We start from the raw sequence: 23,339 nt of genomic DNA, 5'->3' as shown, positions 1-23,339 counted from the left end.
CGGAAACCACTAAGTGCACACTTCACTACCCAGGGAAACCCTGGGGCCACAGAGAGATGGATATGTAAATTTTTCCCATAATGAGGCTTTGGGCAAAATAGAATGTGTGCGTTAGGAAAAGCCGACAGAGCAAAATGTTAGCTTGTCTTGGAAAAAGCTTACTTGTTAGATATGTGAGCTTCTTGTTTGTTTGTGTTTCGCTTTATGGTTTGGCTTTTTTTCCCCCCCAAGGAAAATATGCTAAAAATTTTCAAGGAGGATTTCTTCTTGTGCTGACTTTCTTAATGTATATTCCAATTTCTTTTTGTCTTAGCTTTATTTCCTTTCTCTTTTTGCATAGGGGGCTGTTGGCACAGGTGTTCTGAGGACTGAAGAGAAGTCAGTGAGTCTATCTTGGGGGCCCAAGTTAAAATTAAGATGGAGATGGTTGAGGGCGTGGCTCAGTGAGTTAAGTGCATGCATGCAAGCACGGCAACCCGAGTTTGAATCCCCAGGACCCACATAAAAGCTGGGTACAGCAGCCTGCCTGCCTGTACTCCCAACCCTCCTACGGAGAAAGGCCAGAGACTGTCCTGCTCATGGTCGCTTCTCCCAGATGTCTTCTCTCAGCTCTTGAGGAGCCCTTGTCCCTGAAGGATGAACCGTGCAGACATGAGAATGAAGATGAACAATGCTGTTGACCTCTGGGTGTCAGCAGACGAGGAGCACAGTAGGATCGCAGAAGGGAGGAGGGGATCAGAGATAGGGGGCCCCTGCCCTGGGCCTTTCTAGTTTAGCTCTTGGGCTCATGCTTCTGGAAGGAAAGCCATTTTTCTTCTCCTGGGGACAGGTTGCATTAGAGTCTTGCCCCGGTCCTGACCACACATGCCTCCCTCCCTCATCTCTCTATATTTAGAGGTGCTTATAGACCATTTGCTACAAAGTCCAGCATCACAAGGATCACATCACCCTTGAATATAGTCCTTCTGCTATCTACATTTTAAAGCAAATCAATTAGCGATACCCAGGTCAGGGCTCAAGCCCAACCCCTGACTCCAGGTCTATGTACTGTAGTCTTAGGCTCAGTCAGTAAAGGAGAAGGTTTGAGATCTCATCCCAGCTTTTGAACTCTTTATGTAGGTCAGTTGACCTATGCCCACCCAATGCCTTCACCCGGAAGAACTCCAGACTGTGACTCTACCTGTCCACTCCCATCTCCTTCTCTCTGGGGAGCATTCACCAAGATGCTTCAGGCTAGTTTCTAGCACCTGGAACACGTACTGTAGCTAGTGTTACATTGGGCACTTTATCTGGGCTGCCCTTTGCTTGGCTCTGCCACACCCTTGAAAGCTGCCTTGAGTGTAAGATTAAGACCCGATTTCTCTCTGGCAAGGTACTCCATAACATGCAGCTGCTGCAGTGGACAGGGCTTCAGGCATAGCTCTGACCTGTCCTCATCTGCCTAGAATGGGACTTTATCTTTGTTTTTGGGTTGTCAGGGTCTGGGCACCCACCCTCCCAGGAGGGTGTGCCACACAGATGCTTTGGTGCATGGACATGCTCTGGAAGAAGGGGCTACCTTGTTGGCTGTGGAGCGTCCATGGCTGAGCTCAAAAGCAGAGACAAAGGCTCAGGATACAGGAGAGCTCACCACTGCCCCATCCCAGAAGAACCAGAGAGGTCTCAAAATACCCACCCAACATGAACACTTCCCATACATCCCATTTGCAGAAGTTGGTGGAACAGCAATACTCCCGGCTAGAAGGGCCTGGAGCACAGGCCTACCTCTGAGGGCAAATGGTCTGCCTTTGTGGAGAACACAGTGTGATTTGGGTTTTCCAAATGGCACTCCTGGCCACAGACATGCTGTTAAGAAAGATTTCCATGGAGAAGGATGTTAATGTAAATGGATGTGAAAATCAGTAAGGAACAGCCAGCTGTGGCTGATCTGGCAGCTTGAAGTTTTCCTTGGAAACTGCAATGCTGTAATAGCATAAAAGCTCCCGTCAAGATGCCCATGAGCTCAATATGGTTGGTCATCACCCTACATTAAGCTAGGTTCTCTGAACTGTTTACCCTTGGTCGCAGATCGACATACCTGGAAAAGAGAAAGTCTGCCCAAAGAGATGGCCAAGTGGTGACTGGAAGCTACATCTTTGTCCCTTCGTTTCTATATTCCACCTGTGCCTTGGTCTACCTCTTAAATTATATACTTTAGGGTCTCTGTACCCTTTGATACCAGAGAAGGCTACTGAGAGGATAGGAAGAAGTGGGGATCAGAAGTGGTGTTGGGGACAAGTACCAGACATGAGTGATGGCAGGGAGTGACTTAAAAAAAATTTTAAGTGTACTTTACATTCTTGTGATAAGAACATTATGTGAGAGTTTTCTCTCTTACTGTTGTGCAGACTGTTGCTTTGGGGTGTATAACAGTGTCTCCCTGTTGTGATTTGAATGTGTAATGTCCACTAGAGGCTCATATGTTTGAACAGTTTGTCCCCAGCTGGTGGTGCCATTTTGGTAAGTTCTGGCATCTTTAGTGGGTAGAGCATCATTGAGGGAAGTGGTCCACTGGGACTGGGCCTTGATGTTTTATAGTCTGTCCCTGTTTCCCCTCTGGTTTTTGCTTCCTGACTGAAATATAATATGGCCAGTGGCTTATTCGCCTGTTGCCAATACCATCTCCAAACTTTAAGCCCAAATGAACCTTTCCTCCTTTAATAGCTTCTTGTCAGCTAGATGGCCATAGCAGCAGCAACAACAAAAAGTGATTAATATGTTTCCCCAAGGGCTCACATGTTGAAGGTTTGTTTCTAAAATGGTGGCTCATTGACAGGTGGGTGGATCATCAAAGTGTTGGCTCCATTATCCGGTTCTTCGACTGAGGGGTTCACAGCTGAGTGGGCAACCAGGAGGTGGCTGTAGAAAGCAGGTCACTAGGCCAGGCCTCTCAAGGTCCATCCCATCCCTAGCCTTGTCTTTTGTTTTGCTCTTTTGTTTTTTGTTTTTTTGAGACAGGGATTCTCTTGTAGTCCTGGCTGTCCCAGACTTCCTTTGTAGACCAGGCTGGCCTTGAATTCACAGAGATCCACCTGCCTCTGGCTCCCGAGTGCTGGGTTAAAGGCGTGGACCGTCACACCTGGCTGGCCTTGTCATTTCCACTTCTAATTCCCATTTCCTGTGAATGTCTCTAGAAAATTGCTTGGCATCCACAGCATGCATATGTATGGATGGTGTACTAGAATTCAAATTACCTGAATAATGAGTAGAAAGGCTGAGGAGCTGGGCAAGAAGAATCAGCAAGCGGGGGTTGTCTCTTTGAATGTGCCAGCAAGTCCCCACAGGAGCAAAAGTGACGCCTTCTCATGGAAGCATTCACCATTTGCTGTATTAGCTGACCTTTTCTTGCCTTCTGACCCATAGGGAACACAGGCTGCGGCCACCACTGTTCCTGGGCTCTGTCTCCTGTACCACATCTACCTTTCCTCAGCACAGGCTCCTTTCGGGTTAGAAGATGCATGACTGTTGGTCAGGTAGTCCCTCTGGCCATCACCGAATGCTCACTGAGTACTGAGTCTTCCCAGGCATGGAAGAAAGCAGCCAGCTTGCCTATTGATGTGGTATTACATTATAGCTGGGGACAGGGACACAGGTGTTCAACACTAAGCTCACCATGAAGAGGAAGCATAAGAGCCAGACAGGAAAGGTTTAGAGCTGGTCCATGAAGCTGCATTTCAAGCTTAAGCTAGAATATTCTTTTCCCTAACTAATTCCCTGTGTTGAGAATGCTATTATTCTCCTCAATCCTCAGGAATGACCTGCTCAGTCACAAAGCTCTAGGTGTGTGGCCCTTGTTTGGTGATGTCTTTCCTGCCCCTACCACCACCACCACCCCCCAATACCATGCAAGGTATCGCATCGCATCTCTCTTTTGCGTTCTTCCAGCTTCCCAGGCCCCTCTGTTATAGCTCATGTGTTGGTCTGTATCTGTGACTCATCATCTTTGGTTAGGCACTGTGCTCATCAAAGGCAGCAATTGTATCGTATCGTATCCATATTTTGTAATCCTGTACATCCTGGTACAAATCTCAGCAAAAGCTTGTTGGATACATGGGTCCTTAAATGTTTCACTCCCCACACAATCATTACCCTGACCAGTCCTCTCTGAATATTCTCCATTCTTTAAGAGCCAGCTCAAATCTCACCTGTTTGGGGGCAGGAAGGGGTCCTCTCAAGAAATTTTGAAAGATTACATTTTATGATTGTGGTTCTAATATTTAAACTTTCACTTTGCTGCTAAGTTGCTGGAGGACAGATACTATGTCATAAATGGTATATTTTTAGGGTTTGGAGAAAGGACCCAACTATAGCCTTGAACTCCTGGTCTTCCTGCCTCATCCTCCCCAGAGTTGTGATTATAGTTGTGTGCCATTATGGTAGGCTCTTTGGTTTCCTGTGTTATTACTCAACAAGATTCAATACGTATTTCTTTATTGTTCTCTGATAAACAGAAAACGCTTCGTTTGAAACATTGATGCTCATATGTACATGTGCAGGCAGACACGCCTGAGCATATGGCCACAGCACACAATTTAATAGGCAGAAGCAGTCAGTTGCACTAGGGGTACAGGTCCATTGGAGACTATGTGCAGCTAGCATGAATGAGTCCTTGGCTTTGATCCTAGCACCCCCAACCCTAAACAGAGTTGAACATTTTAAAATGAGTAAAATTGTCCAGAAAAGACAATTCCTACCATGGTTCCCCAAGGACAGTAACTTTTCACTTATCTCGTTTCTGCAGTGAAGCATCCTAATGGCCAACAGAATCTGTCGTGAATGACATTCTCCAAGGCAACAGGAATGAGCACAGGGACCTCAACAAATATCACCCAAGCTCCCATTTGCCTGGTGCCTGGCACTATGCTCCACGCATCAGTTCCATCAGATGCTAACTATCACACTGATGGCAGAACTCACAGGGGGTAGATAGCTGGTTAAGCTCCCAGCCTAAGACCCTGAGTCAAAACCTTAAAGTACACTTGATGTAGGCATCACAGTCTTAGAATTCTATCCCGGGGTCCAGAACTCATTGCTCCTCTCTAAGACATTGGGACACCGAGTCCCAGAGAGAAGATGGTCTCAGGGGCACAGCTAGCGGCAAACCTGGACATGTGTGTGAGGATTTGGCCTAGAAGAATAAAGGCCATTTTGATCCAATTCTACAGAGAGGTATGGAACAATGATATTGTACAAAATGCTCACTATATAGCAATAAACAAGACAGGGCTGAGTCTCTTGCTTTCTAAAAAGTCCTCAAGTCTAGTTTCACTTAAATGGGACAAAGGGAACATTTGGTTTTCTAAAGCAAGTAAACTAATCTTGCAAAGCATGTCTTGCAGATGTTAGTGACAATAGCTATCATTCACAGAGCGTTTATCAAGTGCCAGGCACTGGGTGACACATTAAAAACCCTTTCACTGCTGAGACAAAATGCCCGATGAAAGTAAGTTAAGGAAGAAAGGGTTCTTTTTGGCTTCTGGTTTGAGAGTACAGTTCACCATAGTGGGGCAGATGCAGCAATGTGAAAGCGAGGAGCATCGGTACATAGAGTCTACAGACCGGGGCAGAGGTGAGTGCTTGTGCTCAGCTAACTTCCTCCTTGTTAGTCAGTTTGGAGCCCCCGCCCACAGAATGGTGCTGCCCCTGTCTAGGGTGAGCCCCACAGATACTCCGAGATGAGATTCCAAGGCGATTCTCATCTCCCCAAGTGCACAGTGGAGACTAACGCTCATTTCTTATACACATTGCCTTATTTGACGGATACTTCTAAGGAGAAAAAAAAGCCTTTCGATTTTCAATTTCCAGGCGAGGAAGATAAATGCACGAACAATTGGGCAATTTAAAGGGCAGAAGAAAGTTTTGTTTAACTCTTTCTGTAAGTCCTTCTGAGTCACATCAGGCTAGCTGTTGGGTATCCAGCCATGGATGGCATAGTAATGATGGGGGTGACCAGACATGGGGGCATACCAGACACATTCTCTTTCTTGATCTGCTTCTGAAGTCAGAATGCCATGAGGTTTGTACATGATAGGTTCGGAAACAGAGTTAGAGATGAGGCCACGTGACTGACCACAGGTGCCTGTAGTTAGAAAGGCAATAACTCATGTTCTTCAACTGTCTTCCTTCAGGCCCGACTGAGGGAGTTGGCAAGGGACACTATCAGCCCATCTATGGGAGAGTGGGATTGAAGAAAAATGAATCTCTGTCTATATTGATCCAAATTCCAATACACTCATATCAGATCAGCCGAGTTCAGAACGATGCACCTGTCAAGAGCTGCAAAGCAACACAAAGAAGAAAAAGGGCTCCCCTGATAAGACCTTGTGGAATCTGAGGGGACAAGGGAGACCGTTCTGGAACACCTCTGGATAGAGCATTTGGGAACAGCGTTATATACATAGTGAATTTTCTAAGTACATGAGAGTGTGTTTCTGCGGGCTGACACTTATTTTGGATACTTTACATAAAATACCACACCAGCAACACCTCTCCTTCCTTTTGCTGTGTGGCCATGAGATGAGTGGTTTCTTTCCCCATCTGTCAGAGGCCTAAAGCGGCAGATCCATTTAATCCTGGGAGCCTCTGAATCTGAGCCAACAGGGAACATCATGCAAGAGAGAAAAGAGAGAAGGTAGGAGCTAAGAGGACAGGGAAGAGCATCGCGAAGCGCTGACATTGGGCATTATATGAATGTTACACTTTTGAACTCAGAACAGCTCTGGCTACCTGCACAAAACCAAGCCAGTCGACATCCCAGCCTGGAGGTGGGAGGGGCTTTGAAAGCCCATGCTAGCAGAAGAGCCGTCCTGTTGGAAGTTAACGGCTACCGTGTGGCCACGGGCAGGTTGCCCATTCCCCTCTGGATGGCCTCATAGTGATGCACATATGGGCAACACTCATTGGAAGAGGACATGAAGTTGGGGTGGTGGTGGGGTGGCCTGAAGAGCATCCATATCTCAAAGAAAGGATAAAAAATATTATAGAAAAAAATTAACTGAACTCTCCCCCACCCATGTATCTGCGAACTAGCTAAGCCACATAAGGCCAGTTCAGGCTCTGTGGGTCAGGCTGAGTAACCCTTGGACTCCCCTGCTGGTGCACAGGGACCACTGTGTGTCTCTCTGTCTTGACTGACCCTTGGCAGAAACCCAACAAGTCTTATTGAGCGAATTCGTGGTGTGTTAAGGAATGTGAGCTGCATTTGTTTTACTCTGGATATGACTGCCTTTCAAAATAATTAAATAAAACAAAGCTTTTTAAGAAGCAAATATGTCTTTTGTACTCATTCCCAGTGCCCGTTAGTGAGCAGAACAGGGTTGAATGCGTACTACCTGGCTTTCGACTAGAGGGTCAGCAAGGTGTGAATTATGACAACATGACAACCCGATTCTGTGAGCGCTGGCTTGAGTGTGCACACTCCCCAGTCTTTGTCCTCACGTCCTGAGAAAAGAGCAGGTGGGGAAAAGTAGGGAAGGCTCACATAATAAAAGCATGCACAGACTCTGCCTATGTCCTCTTTGGATGATGATTTGAGAGTTGGGAATGGGTAAGCAGATGAGGGAAAGAGCTGGGGGCAGCAAGAAAAGCGGGAAAGGAAGCACTGCCCCCAAGGTTCTGCACAGCTGGAACTGAAGATCGGGGCCTGGGGAAGGAGGAGAGGAAGGACAAATGCTCCGAGCGTTACAGCCCATCTGGGGTCAGCTTTTTTTGAATCTTACATTAGTCACATGGACACCATCTTGAGGAAGTGAAGAGGATGATCAAAGAGGCTGGAGACTCCTTCTAGCCCAGCCAAACACAACTCGTGCTCGCTGTGGATCAGGCACGCCACAGACAAAGAGGAGCGAGGAGAGCTTCCCATGGCCGGGAACACCGAGTAAGGCTATGAGGTGCAACTTCTGCCAATGAAACTAGTTCTCTCAAGAACATTCTTCAGATCCAAGCACCAAAGGGGTGCAGACATCCAGTGTGGAGGCGATTAACTTCCAGTGCCAAGCAAGGATGCTGCAGCCTGGCAGGAATTCCAAACTAGAGTTGTGCATCTTTCTGTTACTCTGGCTTCCTTTCTCCTCTCCTCCTCCCTCCCCTCCCCTCCTCTCCTCCTCCCTCCCCTCTCCAATCCCTTCCCCTCCCCTCCTTTCCTTTCCACTCCTCTCCTCTCTTCCTCTTCCCTCCCCTCCCTTCCTTTCTTTCTTCCCTGCTTGTCTCCTAGTCTCCTTAAGCCCCCAGTCTCTTTTCCTTCCAGTTCTGATGATTGGCAGACAGGTGTCTATGCAGATCAGCAATCCTATCTGGGGTATGTGTGGGATTCTGCATTCCATGGCCCATAGGCTCTTGATGTCCATCCCGCTATGTCCTGCCACCCCCTCCCCCCACCCCCAAGCTCTCACAGTGCACTTTGTGGCTGACTAGAACATAATTCTAGCCCCTTAGTACATGGCCAAGAGACAAGAATCTGGAAAAGCCTCAGGAGCACTGTTATTTGGGGTTGCATCATATGCTCCCCCACATCCCCACCAGGATGTTGCTAATGTGGTGATGTGAGCTGGCGTCGCTCCCACGCCCATTTCTACCCATCCTACTCTTAGTCACAAGCACTGCTTAGACACTTGCCATCCTGTCACCTCGTAATGCGCTGACCTTTTCTTCTCTGCGCACTTGTTTTATTTGTTCTCTCTATCTGTACTACCCTTTTCCTGCTTCTATACATTCCCTGTTACGAATGTTTCAAAATGCAATGAGGATCTCTTTGATTCTTCTGTGTGTTTAGTATTGTGCTAAAGACATTAAAAATCCTGATAATTTAAAGATCATACTTCATTTTGCTTTATATATTTGTACATGCATGGTACAATTTTATGTGGCTCTGTGTGTGTGTGTGTGTGTGTGTGTGTGTGTGTGTGTGTGTGTATGTTTGTGTGTGTGTGATCTCTCTCTCTCTCTCTCTCTCTCTCTCTCTCTCTCTCTCTCTCTCTCTCTCTCTCTCCCTCCCCCCGCCCCCGTATGTGTGTGCGCACACACCGACACGTGTTTCTTCAGGTGATCTAATTCAGGTCTTTATTTCCCCCAGCTCAAGGAGACTATATTCTCCCTACCATCTTTAAGTTTAGAATCTGTATAGTTGGAAGGTAGCTCAACTCTTTCAAATTGTGATTCTAAAATTATGTTCCTAGTTCAACAGAACATCTTTTCCTAAGCACAGGAAACCCCCTCCCTCCTTAGCAAGAATGTGGTAGAATGGGGTGAGGTTGAGAAAAGACCTCAGGACTTAGCTGAAGCTGGGCTCAAGCTCATAATCCTCCTACCTCAGCCTCCCAAGTATTAGAATAACTGTCATATACCATCACACTCCTCCAGCAGTTCCTTAGGAAACTGGACTTCGAGGGATAAACCATCAATTTACATGGTGGTGTTGGAGGCCCTATTTAAAGACAGAGCCTAGCGTGGCTCTTCCTGACATATTTCTACCTAGTTTCCAATGCCGGGTGGCTGTCATCTATTCTGCGCAACAGCCGTAGGCCTTTCCTGGCTCAGTCCCAGGATCCACTGCAGCACTGGCCTCTCACCTCCTGACACCCAGCAAGACTAGAGAGCAATTTATACATTTGATGTCCGTTGCTTCTAGCAGGCAGCAAGTGCCTCCATGGCCAGGGCAGGAATCGAGCCATCTCTGCACTCCATCACATCGCCCGGCATGGTTTAGGCTCCATAAATGTTAGTAGAGTGAAGGCCTGTCAATCCCCTGCCCTCCATTCCCCAGGCTAACATCCCAAAGCATTTAGCTGCTCCATTAACGACCGTTCCTAGATGATAATAAGAGGGTAGAGGAAGTTCAGTGTTCCTCCATCTGACCTAGAGCTGCGTATTTCGGTTTAGAAATAGCAGAGGCCAGCTATTCTCTTCCACCTTCTCTGTCCCCAGCACGCTCTCCAGTGCAGGGCCACAGATAACAGTGGCGACTACTCTGCCTGACGTCACTAACAAGGAGTTGGGTCCATTACCATCCAAAATGCACACCTCTGATGCTCAAATGCATGCCTATGGCATGCTCTCCTCACTGTTTTGCATACCCTGCATCCACACTCTGGAGTCAGAATATTTTGAGGTGATAGGGCTAAACCAGCCAGCATAGAAGACCTAACTGGTCCTTGCCCTGAGCTGGGGAGAGAGCTTCCCTTGCTGGTCGGGAAGGATTTTCAGCAGACTAAAGCTAATGGTGCTCTCAGGCCACGGATGGCATTGAACATCCATGGGACCCACTTCTCACAAAGGACAGAGTGGAGCTGAACAGCCTTTCTGCAAGTCCCTGGCACACAAGCACACCAGAATGCCACCAATAAACCGAGCCAAAGCAAACTAGGATTATCCTAAACAAGTGATGCCCAGTGAACCAAAAGGGATGATGCCAAAAGGACAGGAGGAGAGAGCAGGTGACTGGTTTTGGCCTTTAAAGCAAGAGAAAGGAGGGCAGGAAGGGACTGGTCAGCTCAGGCCACTCTGCCCTGATAAGAGTGAGAGCTATACGCTGGCCGGCCATGTATCTCTTCACTGAGGAGGGTGAGCTGGCTTCCACAGACCAATCTCCGCTGTCCTGAACTCATGTCTGCACAGAAAACTCTTACTTTGGAGTTTCTTGGCTTTAGTTTGTTTCTAGTGGATCATTTTCCAGGGGAGGGAACATGTTTGCTGCTATACATGTCCTATGACCCCCAGGTCATGGGTCATGGGTTTCATTGTAATTCAGAAAATGGATGCTTACTTTTAAAAAGTCCATTCTGAGCCTGCTCACTATGATTCCATGCACATGGGTTGTGAGTCCTTGGAGACATTTTTTTTTCTTCCCTTGCCTTGCCTTGCCTTCCCTTCCCTTCCCTTCTGTTTTTCCTTTCTGCGTCTTCCCTCAGTCCCTTCCTTCCTTCTTTTGTACTGGGGACTGAAGCCAGGCCCTCACATAGACTAGCTAAGTGCCCTAACAGTGAGCTATCCTCAGCTCTTTGTTATTTTTCATACAGGTTCTAAGTTACTCAGCCTGACCTTGAACTAGCCACCCTCCTGCCGCAGTCTCCCCCGGAGCTGGGATTACAAGCAAGCAGCACTAGTTTACAGCCTAATTTAGTTCTTACATTTCCATAGGCACAGTCTAAATGGGGGTGGGGGGATTAAGGGTAATCTGAAAGATGTGACAGGCCCCACTGTGCAAAGTTCAGGGTGTCACACAATGGCCATGGCCTGCTAGTGGCAGCAGCAAGCAGTCTTTTGTTTATTAAGCTGCCTGGTACCGAGGAGGATTGAATCATTGTCCCAATACTGCGGCCTGCGCTGGGACCCTGCAGTTATGTTGCAATCTCTACCTTGGACACTTAGTCTCTTGTTCCTTTCCTACAATATATATATATTCCAGAAAGAGCCAGCTGTCAACTTCTGGGACTACCATGGCAAGAATCAGCCTTTGTGTGAAGAAATGGACCCACCTGTATGCAGATGAAGCATTTTTTCTACTTTCTTAAGAGATAATTAAGCTGTACACACAACATAGGCACAACAATATTTATGTGATCTAGTCTGAAGAAGTGAAAGATGTGGGAGGCCAGGGAAAAGGCAAGAGGAATGTTTTATTTTTGCCTATGGTTTCTTCAAACATAGACAGACAGGTCAGAGGTCATGGTAGGTCTAGCTAAGTCTGTCCAGTTTGCTTCCCTTGTCTCTGATCTGCCTGATTTCCTCAGTTTGGGAGTGTGAACATCCCTAGGATATTTGTCAGTTTTCATCTCAGCAGAGAGCCAGCAGGTTCCTGCACAGCATGATGCATCTCTGAGCATAATTCAGGGAAACAGTCATTAATCTCCTTGAAGTGTGAGTTTGGCCCATGAGATGTTCACACACATCTCTGAAAGGGAAATTTATTTCCTTGGCATTGGTACTGTCTTGGCCGGGGGAAGCCCCACTACACTGGACACCAGCACACACTATTTTATCTTTCTCAGAAGCTTAAGCTTTGTGGGCAAAGGTGCTTCTTGTAAATCCTCAGCATCAGAGCACAGCCCCCGGCAGCATCAGGACCCATCAAGTGTGCTTAGAAGCAATGAACAGCCTTGACAGATAAGCCATTTCTCCCTCCACATGATGGATAACAGAGAAATGAGCAAGGAGCCTCTGAGAGGGGTGATTTAACAAGCATCTGCACTGGCAAAATGAGCGATGTCTACGTGGTGTGCAGAGAAAAGAAAATGTGGTGATGTGGTCTGTCTCAGCCATTTTTTTCTCTCTATGTAGTCTAATACCTCAGTGTAACAGGCTGATCGATTGAAAATAATAAGGCAGTGTTCCAAAAACTGGAAGAGGCTGCCTTCTTTTTCACTCTGATGGAGAAGAGTAAGGGTCTTGGTGACCCCCTGAGAAAGCTGGTTTCTCTTTGTTGGTCTCAGCCTGCTCCATAGCTGTGTGTGCTCTTCAGACAGTGGTTGGGGACCGGGGCGGCTACACGTGGTGGATCAACAGAAAAGCTGAAGTTGCAAGAGCCTGAGATTAAGACACACATGTTTTATTTGAGTGTGTTTTTATGTGTTACATACATGCGTTCATGTTGGTATGTGCACACCCATGTGAAGGCCGGAGGTGGACCTCAGTTATCTTCCTTAATTACTTCCTACCTTCCTTTTCTGAGACAGGGTCTATGGCTGAACCTGGAGCTCACTGATTCGCCAGTGCAGCTAGGCAGTGAGAGTCCACCTGCCTTCATTTCCCCAGAACTGGGATCATGGCCGTGCCCCATCACGCCTACTTTTCCATAGGTGCTAGGGAGCCAAGCTCAGGCCCTGAGTGGGCAGTACACCTGCTTTACCGACTGAAGCATTTCCAAAGGCCCGGCCGAGTTCCACTGTTATTGCTGGTTCAACCTAGAGCCAATTCTGCGCTCTCTCCCTACCAACTTAGGCCATGGGCGCTTCACAGGGAGACACCACCAGCCCTCCAAGCACCAGAGTACACTTAGCCCTGGTGGCATCCCTCCCCTGTTCAGGGGTTCTGTCATTGCTTCTTAATCTTCTCCAGACCTTCCCACCCTGTAATAGCCCCATCCTCAATGACTGCCCCATTCCATGGACTCCGACTGAGTAAATGAGTCCAGCAGCCTCCAGTGTGTTAGTGCCAGGGCCAATGACCACCATTTCTGTAGTGTGTTCTCTGACTAGGAACTGACCTAGGTGCTAGAGATATAAAGATGGAAAAGACCAGGTAACTCTACCAGAGTGCTAGTGACATACACAGCCGGACAAGTTAGACTCGTAAGTGAATTAAAAAAAAAAAATCCCTAACGTTAAATTCAAAGTTATGTTTTTCTACACAAAGCCATATATGTGTAGAAAATTATATAGAAGTTTACATAGAAAATTATACATAGTTACATAGAAAACTATACCTAGGTAGTTTTTAGACAGGGTCTTGTAAGGTAGTAGAGGCTGGCTTGGAACTTTCTAAATAGCCCAGGGAGGCACTGAGCCTCCAATTCTCCTGCCTTAGCCCTCCAGATGCTAAAATTACAGGAGTACGCTACTGATGTCCAGCTGACACTTGAACACCTCAGAGGATGTAACAAAAATGCCCGAAGTTTATTCAGTGTCTTCCTGGGCTTGTCAGAGCTCTGGACACCACTAGGAGAAAAGAGAGTCCTTGCCCTCCCACCAAGGAGCAGACTGGCAGTAGGCGCTTAGTCGCATGTGCCCTGGACCACGGTTAGGAACACATTAGAATATATCAAGATAGTTAGTGATGCCATGTGGAGCTTTGAAAAGCTCTGAGGTGCAGCTTTGATGTGTATCTGGGTATGTCTGAACCACGGTATATCGAGGCGCCCACAGAAATGGTACACAATGCAGTATTTCATCTTGGCCTTAAAGGAAGACATACCATATTTCTTGACTTTTATCTTAATAGGAACCAAATAATCTCATGCTTGGTGGTTTTTCTCTTCTTCTCCTTCCCCAGAAAAATACCCTCAGGTTGATTTCATGACTGTGTCAGATCCTAAGATGGTGGACAAGGACTGCCTTTTTTCCTGATGGTGTCCAGAGCTCTGGAAAGCCCAGGGAGACACTGAATAAACTTCCTATTGGCAAGAAAGGGCTAGTCTTTCATGTCATTTTTTTGAGCTTCCCAGTCAATTTGGGAGAGTCAGACCCTCTGAGGAGTATTGCAGCTGGACTTTATGGTGCCAGGCCGAATAACACTGGGTCCTTGGAACTGTCTGTGTGTCTAACTGCATGTGTGTGCTTTTATTAGGGGACTGGTTTTACAACTGTTATTAGATTCTCAAGACTGTCATATAATTCTGAAAATTATATCCCATTCTTCCCCTAAAGCAAGAAACTAGCGCAGAAGACACAGTATCAGTTAGTAGTTACCTTTGCACATCTGTGACCGATACACCTGACAGGCAGAGTGCGAATGCAGGGATGCGTCCTCACCTTGACAGTTCATTACGGTTGAGTAGAAATAGAGGGAGGTGAAATAGTGCTAGGGTAAGCAGGGCACATTTCCCAGTTAAACCAGAGCAATGCTCGACATGCTTAGAAAACGAAGACATATAGGAGTGCAGTATCTTAGTCTTAGCACTCACGTATTTCCACAGATGAGAACCCTATGGGGTGTGTTGCAGTGAGACAAACTCCCCTGTGGCAATGGCATGAACCCACAGGAGCTGTCACCCCAAGTCCACACTGGGCTGCAGAAGCTGCCCACTTGCATATTGCTGTAGAAAGATCATTTGTTTCCTAGGTAATGAGACAGAGTGAACACAAGGGGAGAGGCGTTTGCAGTTCTAAGAGAAAGGATGCCATGTACTGCTGGAAGCTTCTGCCATCAGAGTCTCTTCTAGTCTTTGGCTGGGGATGTCTGTTATGTAAAGAACGCCATTTTCTTTGGGGGACAGTCAGGAGAGGAACTTCATTTCCTAGCAATTATATGAGCTAGCTGGGCTAAACCTGCTATAAAAGCCTACCATATAATAAATATTTGCAAATACAACTGCAATTAAAAATGGCTTTAGAGCAGACTCAGGCAAAACAAAGCCCAGTGATAAAAGACAGCACGGATAATCCCGACATAGCTGCAAGGAGGGTACAGGCTAGGAGACATTTCCTGGATCAAGGAGGTAAGGCCTCTCACAGGAAATGAGGAATTCAAACCGTGGGTTTTGATTTCCATTCATATTTTTTTTCCTAATTGTGATTTCTTCTGGAGCTGTGTTAGTATTTTCACAGAGGCTTTCAAATCACCCCCTCCAAAGCCATGAGGGCAAATGAGAAGATTCTCTGTTATTAGCTAACAGGGAGGTGAAAATCAGAATTCAAAATCCCATCCATTAGGATGGCTTTTATTTTTTTATTAATTGTTGTTGTTGTTGTTGTTTTTGTTTTAGAGACAGGTTCTCTCTCTATAGGCCTGGCTGTCTCAAAACTCATTATGAAGGCCACACTGGCCTCAGGCTCACAGAGGCCTGCTTACCTCCTCTACCACCCAAGTGTTAAGATTAGAGGTGGGCACCCCATGTCTGTCTGGCTGCACATTTTAAAAGGTGTAATGTTGGTGTGAAAGGTGAGCATGGCTGCTAGGAATGCATTCCTAAAGAGGCCCCTTGCTACACACACTGCTAGTGCTTTCTCATAGTTAGACAAAGAATTGTCATATGGAAATATCGATTCCACTTTTGGACTCATCCATTCCCCCAAACTGAAAGCAAGAGTTTGAGCAATGTACATATTTTTACACTCATGGCCATAGCAGCATCATGCACAAAAGTCTAAAGATGCCACCCACTCAGTTGTCCACCAATGGGTGAGAAGATGAACTTGGGGTGGTACAAAAAGTTGGGTGTGTCACCCATGAAAGGAAGAAGATCCTGACCTAGGGCTCAGTATGGATGAACTCTGAGGACAGCATAAATGAAACAAGCCTATCACCCAAGAAGCACTGTGGCATGAGCCCACCTCTATGAGGCCCCCAGAGATGTCAGGTTTCCAAAGACAGATAGGAGGTTACTAGGGGCTGAGGAGGGGAGTGAGGAGCTGGTATTTGCTCAAGAGTCTCACTTTGGAAAGAAGAAAACGTTCTGGAAATAGGCAGTGGTGGTACTGCAGAGCATGACCTTAACACTCACTCCCTGAATGATAAAAATCTGTGTCATACGTGTCTTGCCACAGTCCAACAAAAGGATACGGGGAGCCACAGTGGTAAGCAATACTTACAAGATATAGGCGATCACCCCAATGGACCAGCAGTCGACGGCCTTGCTGTACGGTTTCTGGGCGAGAACTTCGGGAGCTGTGGACAGGGAAAGAAGATTCACAATCCTGATGACATAAATGCCCGGGGCCAGTGACATTTATTTAAACTTTTCATTGTTTGATTTTTGTTGTTTCTTGTTGGCTATTCTGATTTTCAGCTACCTGTGAGTCTAAAAATTGAGCGTGGGTGGTGGTGGCTAGGAACCTGAATTATCAGTAGCAGAATGCATGCACAGCCTGAACAAAGTCCAGGTTCAAGCTCAACCCCACGTCCCAAAGATATTTAAATAGATAATAAAAGTGACCCATTTGTTTGCTTCTCTAAGTAAAAATAATATCATGAGGTGGGTGTGTCTAGAAATCATATTCCAACAATTGATCAGCAGATGCTCTGTGCTAAGTATCATAGCTCAGTTAACACTGCTTTGAGTTGGTAATTCTCAGTTGGGGTGTGGTGTATGAGCTGTGCCCTCAAAGTGACTCAGGAACAGCATTTCTGGCTCCTGCAGGGCGTGGGTTGTGAGGTGCCATGAGGACAAAGGTGGTGAGCACTCCCCTGTGCCTTCATGGAACCTACAGCACAGCAGAGAGAACGGGATCAGCTTGGAGATGCTCTTGCTTTCTCTGAGGCTTCCGGCGACTTGTCTGTTGGCACTCTCGCCCGCTCCTCTATGGAGTAGGGGGACTGCCATGCTACATCTTCAAGAGCTGTTGATCCCTGGGGTTTGGGTTCATTTTGTACCAGCTCTGACACCAGTGTTCCTAGCCTTGTGGCCACGGCTCAGGGCCAGGTATCCACCTGCTGCCAATGACCCACAGCATCTGGTGCAGTTGGCACTCAATGTGAAAGTACATATGAGGCAGTGGGTCTCGCTGACCAGTGAAATCTCCTTTCCACATTAAGCATATCTCTTGAGACATCTTTAGAACACAAGTTCCGGAACAATTACAAAAGTAGAAAACGCAAAACCGGAATCATTGATTAAAGTCTTCGCTATGCCTAGCACTGTGTGTTCTATGAGATTTGGATGGATTACTTACCCCAACATCCTTGGGGAAACACTGTTATCATGAGACTCACCCCCCACACTGTAGGGGAAGACACAAGCACACTGAGAAGGCGCGCCAACTGGCCAAAGCAATCCAGACAGAGAGTGGCCTTCTCACCCACTTCTGCTCCGAAGGACCTAACCTCACTAAGTGCAGCTATTGGCTGGGCCTTGTTGCCAGCAGCTCCTAGGTGCTCCCTGCTGAGCTAATCTCCTCAGCTGGCACTGCCTGTGAGCTGCATCTGAGTTCAGAGAGCAAGGGAAGGAAACTGGGCTTCACAGAAGTGGTTTGTCCCAAGCCACAGTCAGACATGGAGAAGCCAATCTGACCCTCGTTCTGGTTCTTTCTGTCAGACTATACTGTTCAGTAGAGTGAGAAACTCTTTAGTCTATCGAAAAGTCCAGAAAGTCCACAATGGAAACTTGCCCTTTCTTTCTGTTGGTAGATAAATATTGCCCTGTGCAGGAATAGGAAGGTGCAAGCTGGAAAGACAGCTCAGTTGGTAAAGTGCCTTACAAGCAGGAGGGCCTGGGTCTGATGGCCTCTGGGACCCACATAACAAATTCTGGGCACGGAAGCACACTTGCAATCACAGAGCTGTGGGTGTGGGGTGGTGGAGGAAGGGGAATATCTGGGGTGTGCTGGGTGGCCATCCACGCCCACTTGCTGAGTTCTAGGCCAGTGAGAGACACTGTCTCAAATAACCCCGGGGGGACAGTGGCTGAGTTATGATAGATAAGGCTGTTCTCTGGCCTCCACACAAAGGTACACGCATGTGCACAGGCACCCACCCACACACGCACATTTGCACAATACAGGAATGTGTACATGCATACATTACAAAGAATAGTAAAGTGACAAACTCCCGTAGAATGTTTGCTCATGAGAGAGAGAGGAATACAGCGTATGGACCAGTCCATATCTCATTTTACATTTCAGTCCTAGGTACCATCAAATCGTTTATCGGGATTTCTCTTAAATAAAACAGAAGAAATGTATTTGCGTGTCTGTCTTTTCTTTGCTACATTTGCCTTCAATGCAGGAGCAAAGAGGCCTACAGACCTGTGAAGCAGGGTGGTCACCGCCTGAAGAAACAACAGCCCTTGGAGAGTTCAGGAGCCAGGTGCAGTGCTGGGTCCTCCCCCACTCACTGCTAAGAGGATATTTCTCAGACTCCACTGTTATGGGAAGTGACAAAGGAGAGCCACTTAGCACAATAAATGTCTTTTTTATTTCAGAGGCTGACACTGTGGTCTCAGTGACTACCCCAGCACAGATGGTGCTCAGTGACTATCTGCAGGGACACTCTAGGGCCTGATGAAAACTTTGTCACAGGCAGAGGAGGCACCCAGGACACCTGATGACTATTCTCTCATACACAGAGTGTCCCAGATGTCAGGAGCATAGTCAAGTTGGTGCGTAGAGGCCCTGGGCCACCACAAAAATCCTTGGGGCTCATTAGCAAGATGGCTAGCCAACCAGCTTCCTGCTTCCTCCACTCCACTGACCCAGGTATCAAATAGCACAGAGGTACTGGGAATTAGTGCCAGAGTGACAGCACAAACTCACTCTCACTGCAGTAGGTGTCCAGTGGTGACAGACACAGATGGTGGAGTCACAGAGAAGGAAGCTGTCAGAATCTTTGATGGCCACTTATATAGTTTACAAGCCAAGACTGGGCCCATGTCCTGGACCAAGATGTATAGTGCAGAGCAAAGAGACTACTGCCTGCACGGCTGCAACTCTCCAAGGATGAGCTCACTTTGTCTCTATCCCTCTTCCTTCCTCTCTTGGACTGCAGGACGGAGGAATCTTTAAAATAACAACATCCATTTCCAGATCCTCAACCCTTAGAAACAAGAATGTGCTGGCACTAGCCACACATTTCACCTTGGGGAGGAAAGGCATGATTTTCTGTGTGTGTGTGTGTGTGTGTGTGTGTGTGTGTGTGTGTGTGTGTGTGTGTGTGAGTGCCTGTGCCTGTGCACACATGTGGAGGCCAGAAGACAAGTTTGTCTGTCCTTCCTTAAGCACAATATACATATATATATATATATATATATATATAGAGAGAGAGAGAGAGAGACAAGGTCTTTCCCGGGCTTGGAACTCACCAAGTAGGCGAGGCTATATGGTCAGTGAACCCCAGCGATCCACCTGCCTCAGTTTCTCTAGTGCTGGCATCACAACCCCATCAATCACTTTTCAGTTTTCAAAAACAAAATCAAAGGCCAAACCATAGGTTCTGGGCACTGAACTCAGGCCTTGCTCCTCACTTGAGCAGCTGAGGCGTCTCTCCGGGCCTGTGATGTTTAGGTTCTTATAGCCATGCACTTACTCGCTACCAGCATTTTTATATTGTGGGATTCGACCTGCACAGTAAAGGTTGCAACATCAGTCACATGGCTAGAAAGCATTTCTGATTTGCATTTGGAGCGGGGACAGTAGGGGGAAGTTCCTAAGTTATCACTAAGCAAATACCAGGATAACAAGATTGTGGACGGAAATGTACGCATCCATGCATGCCCAACTTCCGCTGTTCTTTTTGATGTTCTTATTTAAGCTCTACTGATAATAAAATACAAGTAATTTTTAATAAACTTGTAGGGCATAAACCATTTGCCTCTGGGTGAAGTTCTTAATTGCATTTGGAAGCAAAGACAGGACGCGGAATGCGACATAAAATGCCAGGCAAGGATGCTCCAGACTGAGGGAACATGAGGACGATTGTGAGTCTGAGGCCAGCCTGAGCTACACAGAGAATTCCTGGCCAGCTTGGGTTACAGAGTGAAACTTTGTTCCAAAGCACAAAACCCTAAGCCCAAACACAAAATAAAATAAAAGCAAAAGAAATAAAAAATTTTAAAGCATGAGGCAAAGTGCCTTGTGTACAATGTTCTGAGCAATTGCAAGCATTTAAAACACCATTTAGAACCCTGCACACACACCAGGAGCCCGGGTGGGTTCTGACTTCACTTGTAATGTGATTGCTGGAACCAGGGGGGGACTTTAGAAAGCTGCTTGGAAAAGCTCACCCTGGTGGCTTCCAATGGTTTCCCTTCATCCTGCAGACAGACATTCTCCGAAAACAACGTCTCAGGAGCAGGGATGGAGACAGAGGTAAAACACTTGCTTAAAATGTGTGAGGCCCTTGGTTTAAAATCTCTCTCTCTCTCCCTCTCTCTCTTTCCCCTCCCTCCCCTCCCTGCTGCAGGTTGACTTGGAGATCAAACTCTAGAAAATCCTAAACCGCCAGAGGGATTTTTTTTTTGAGTCCTGTTGTGCTGAATCCACCTCCTGGTCTGGGGCCTGCCTCTGGTTCACTGTGTTTCTTTCAGGCCTGGCTAGAGCAGATGGAACTGGGGAAGCTGAATGCTTATTCTAGCCTTTTCTGAGGCCAGAGTTCTTGATGGTGATAGCCAGGCAAATGCCTCAGTACTATGCTATCGTTATTTGATAACCGCTCAGAGCCTTCCTCACCCTTCCTTATGGAAACTTACTTGGTCCATAATAGTAAGTTAGAGCTCATCTTTATGCAAACCATGTAGCCTCAGAAAAGCATCTGGGCACCCCACAAGCTGTCAGAGTTACCCACAGAGTCCTCTGGATGTCCATGTTTCCCTCAAGTTTTATAGAAAACAGTACGTGTAGAATTTAACACAGAGGGATTCATTACTCTAATACCCAACCAACCCACATATGGAAAATTCCACTCTGTGGGCATCTACAAACCAAGCTATTTTATATTGACGTAGGGAAAGTGTTCCTGGTAAGGGTGGGGTCCCCAGAGATCTGGAGAAGGAGAAAAGAAAGAATTTCACAGGCCTTTCATCTTGTTTTAAAAACAGTTTAATTGCTGATTTTTCTTCTTGAAAGGCAGACAGGGAAATGATATATCTGAGTGGAAAACTGAGAGATCAGCTGTTTCATGCAGGTGGGAACATGGGAACTGGTTGTATACGGAACAGGAAGTGCCCCTATTGCTGAGCATTCCAGGACATACCCCACAGCAGTTCCTGCCAGGAGAGTAGAGCAAACAAAGAAGCCATTACCCTGTTACTGAGTTCAAGTTCACGACGGAGACGAATTGCTCCCCACTTCAGTCATAGTGGCAGAAGCAGGGGAGTGCATCCCTAGATGCCAGAATCAAAGTCAATGGTCTAGAACCACAGAGATTGGACTAGCATTTCACAGTCATTTCCTCGGTGGTGACTAGAGAGCCGCCCTCCACTGGGCCCTGGCTTTATGGGGCAAGGAAGTGACTCTGACTACTGTTTTGTAGGAACATAGAGTTCCTCTCCTCCTGGGCATGGAGCTCAGACAGCGGCCATGAAGGTAACCAGCCATGGGAGCTGCCTTTACAAGGAAGACTTACTAAAAGTCTGAAATGAGTGCATTTACTCTAAATAAAACCCATGGTGCCGTGCCTGCAATCCTAGCACTTGGGAAATAGAGGTAGGAAGGTCAGAAATTCAAGATCATCCTCGATTTTATATATATATATAAGTCCAAGGCTAGCCTGAACTACATGAAACTCTGACTCAAACAAAGGCAACTCTACATTGCCAGTGCCTGGACTAAAGCAAAGGGCAGCTTTGTAGGTAGCCTTCTCCGTCACTATGTTGTAGAGACAATATTATCTGTCCATGTGTTTCAGGGTGCCTACCATATTGGTCTGGAGTAATACTTAAGTGAGAAGAATATGTGCTCAATGGAAGAGCTGAACGTGACCTCTCTGGATTAAAAATGCCAGGAGCCCGTGAGCCGGAAGTTAATGTGCTGGGTCACAAGGGATAATCTGGCATATCAGGAAGGCACAGGGAGAAATGCATCTCTGGCAGATGAGTGAGAACAGTCAGATACTGCTGCAATGTTTCAGAGAGTGAGTGACACTGCATGTGACAGAGGTGGCAAGGAAAGGTCTTCGATCATTTAAATTTCTATGAGACAGGGTCTTGTATAGCCCAGGCTGGCCTCGGACTCATTACGTAGCTAAAGATGACCTGGAACTTCTGATCCTCTTGTCTTTCCCTCCCAAGTGCTAGGGTAACTGGCATGTACCACCACAGGTATGGTTTACGCTGTGCTGGGAAATCACACCTGGGCCCATGCTGGCAAGCACTCTACCAAGTGAACTGCATCCCCAGTGAAGATTTCTTTTAGACAGTGGGAAAGATGAAAGTTCAGAGATGAAAAAAAAATTTTAAAGTTCCAGAGACCAAGGGTGTGTGTGTGGGGGGGGGGGGAATAAAACTCAGTGTTTGTGTTATTAGAACTTCAGATGTACTTGTAAGAGAATATTTTGCCTTGGAGGAGAATTTCATTACAAGGAAGGAATGCCGGATGGTCTTAGGTCTGTTTCAGGAGAAATCTTTGCAGCAATTTCTAAAAACAAACAAACCAATACATGATGAAGGACTGTCCTAGGAGGACCTGACCATGTACTGCGTCCTCTCTTTAGAGCATTAGAATCCGGGTACAGCCTAAGCCTGGAGCTCTAGGACACGCCTGCATTGCTGTCACTGGGGAGGCTGAGATGGAAGGAGGATGAAATTTGAAGGCAACCTTATCTCCACAACAAGATCTTGTCTCTAAAGAAACACACACACACACACACACACACACACACACACACACACGTCAAACTGGACCTGAAACACAGACTCATCCTTCGCTATAGTTTGTCTTCCATCATCTTCTGTCTCAGAGAGTACAAGGTTCTTGGACAGCTCTGAACTCCTTTTGTGCCTATAGATGCTTCTGCTATAGATGCTGATGCTGAAGAGCATCAGCCAATTCTGATGTTCCGGTGGCCCCTTGAACTTGATAACAGGCTTGAAAGGTTCCCATAAATGCCTCACCTTTTGGATCTAAGCTGGGATTACCGTGCAAGCTCTACCGAAGCCAGTATGTGGATGACGGATGGAGTAATGAAGCTAAGGAAGAGGAAGGGAGTGGAAAACCAGGAAG

General features: G+C 46.8%; 1 protein-coding gene across 5 annotated transcripts in view; it reads right to left on the bottom strand.

Moving 5' to 3' along the window:
- CAMK1D (calcium/calmodulin dependent protein kinase ID) overlaps positions 1-23,339 on the bottom strand; it is a 398,121-nt gene that overhangs the window by 19,087 nt on the left and 355,695 nt on the right. For all 5 annotated transcript variants that reach the window (XM_084784034.1, XM_084784032.1, XM_084784033.1 and 2 more), the window contains exon 6: positions 16,281-16,356. In XM_084784034.1, the coding sequence (XP_084640160.1) occupies positions 16,281-16,356 (76 nt within the window). The remainder of the gene's footprint in view (positions 1-16,280; positions 16,357-23,339) is intronic.

The sequence above is a fragment of the Acomys minous genome (assembly GCF_964271855.1).
Source record: "Acomys minous genome assembly, chromosome: 5".
NCBI lineage: Eukaryota > Metazoa > Chordata > Mammalia > Rodentia > Muridae > Acomys > Acomys minous.
This window is presented reverse-complemented; position numbering and strand designations above follow the sequence as displayed.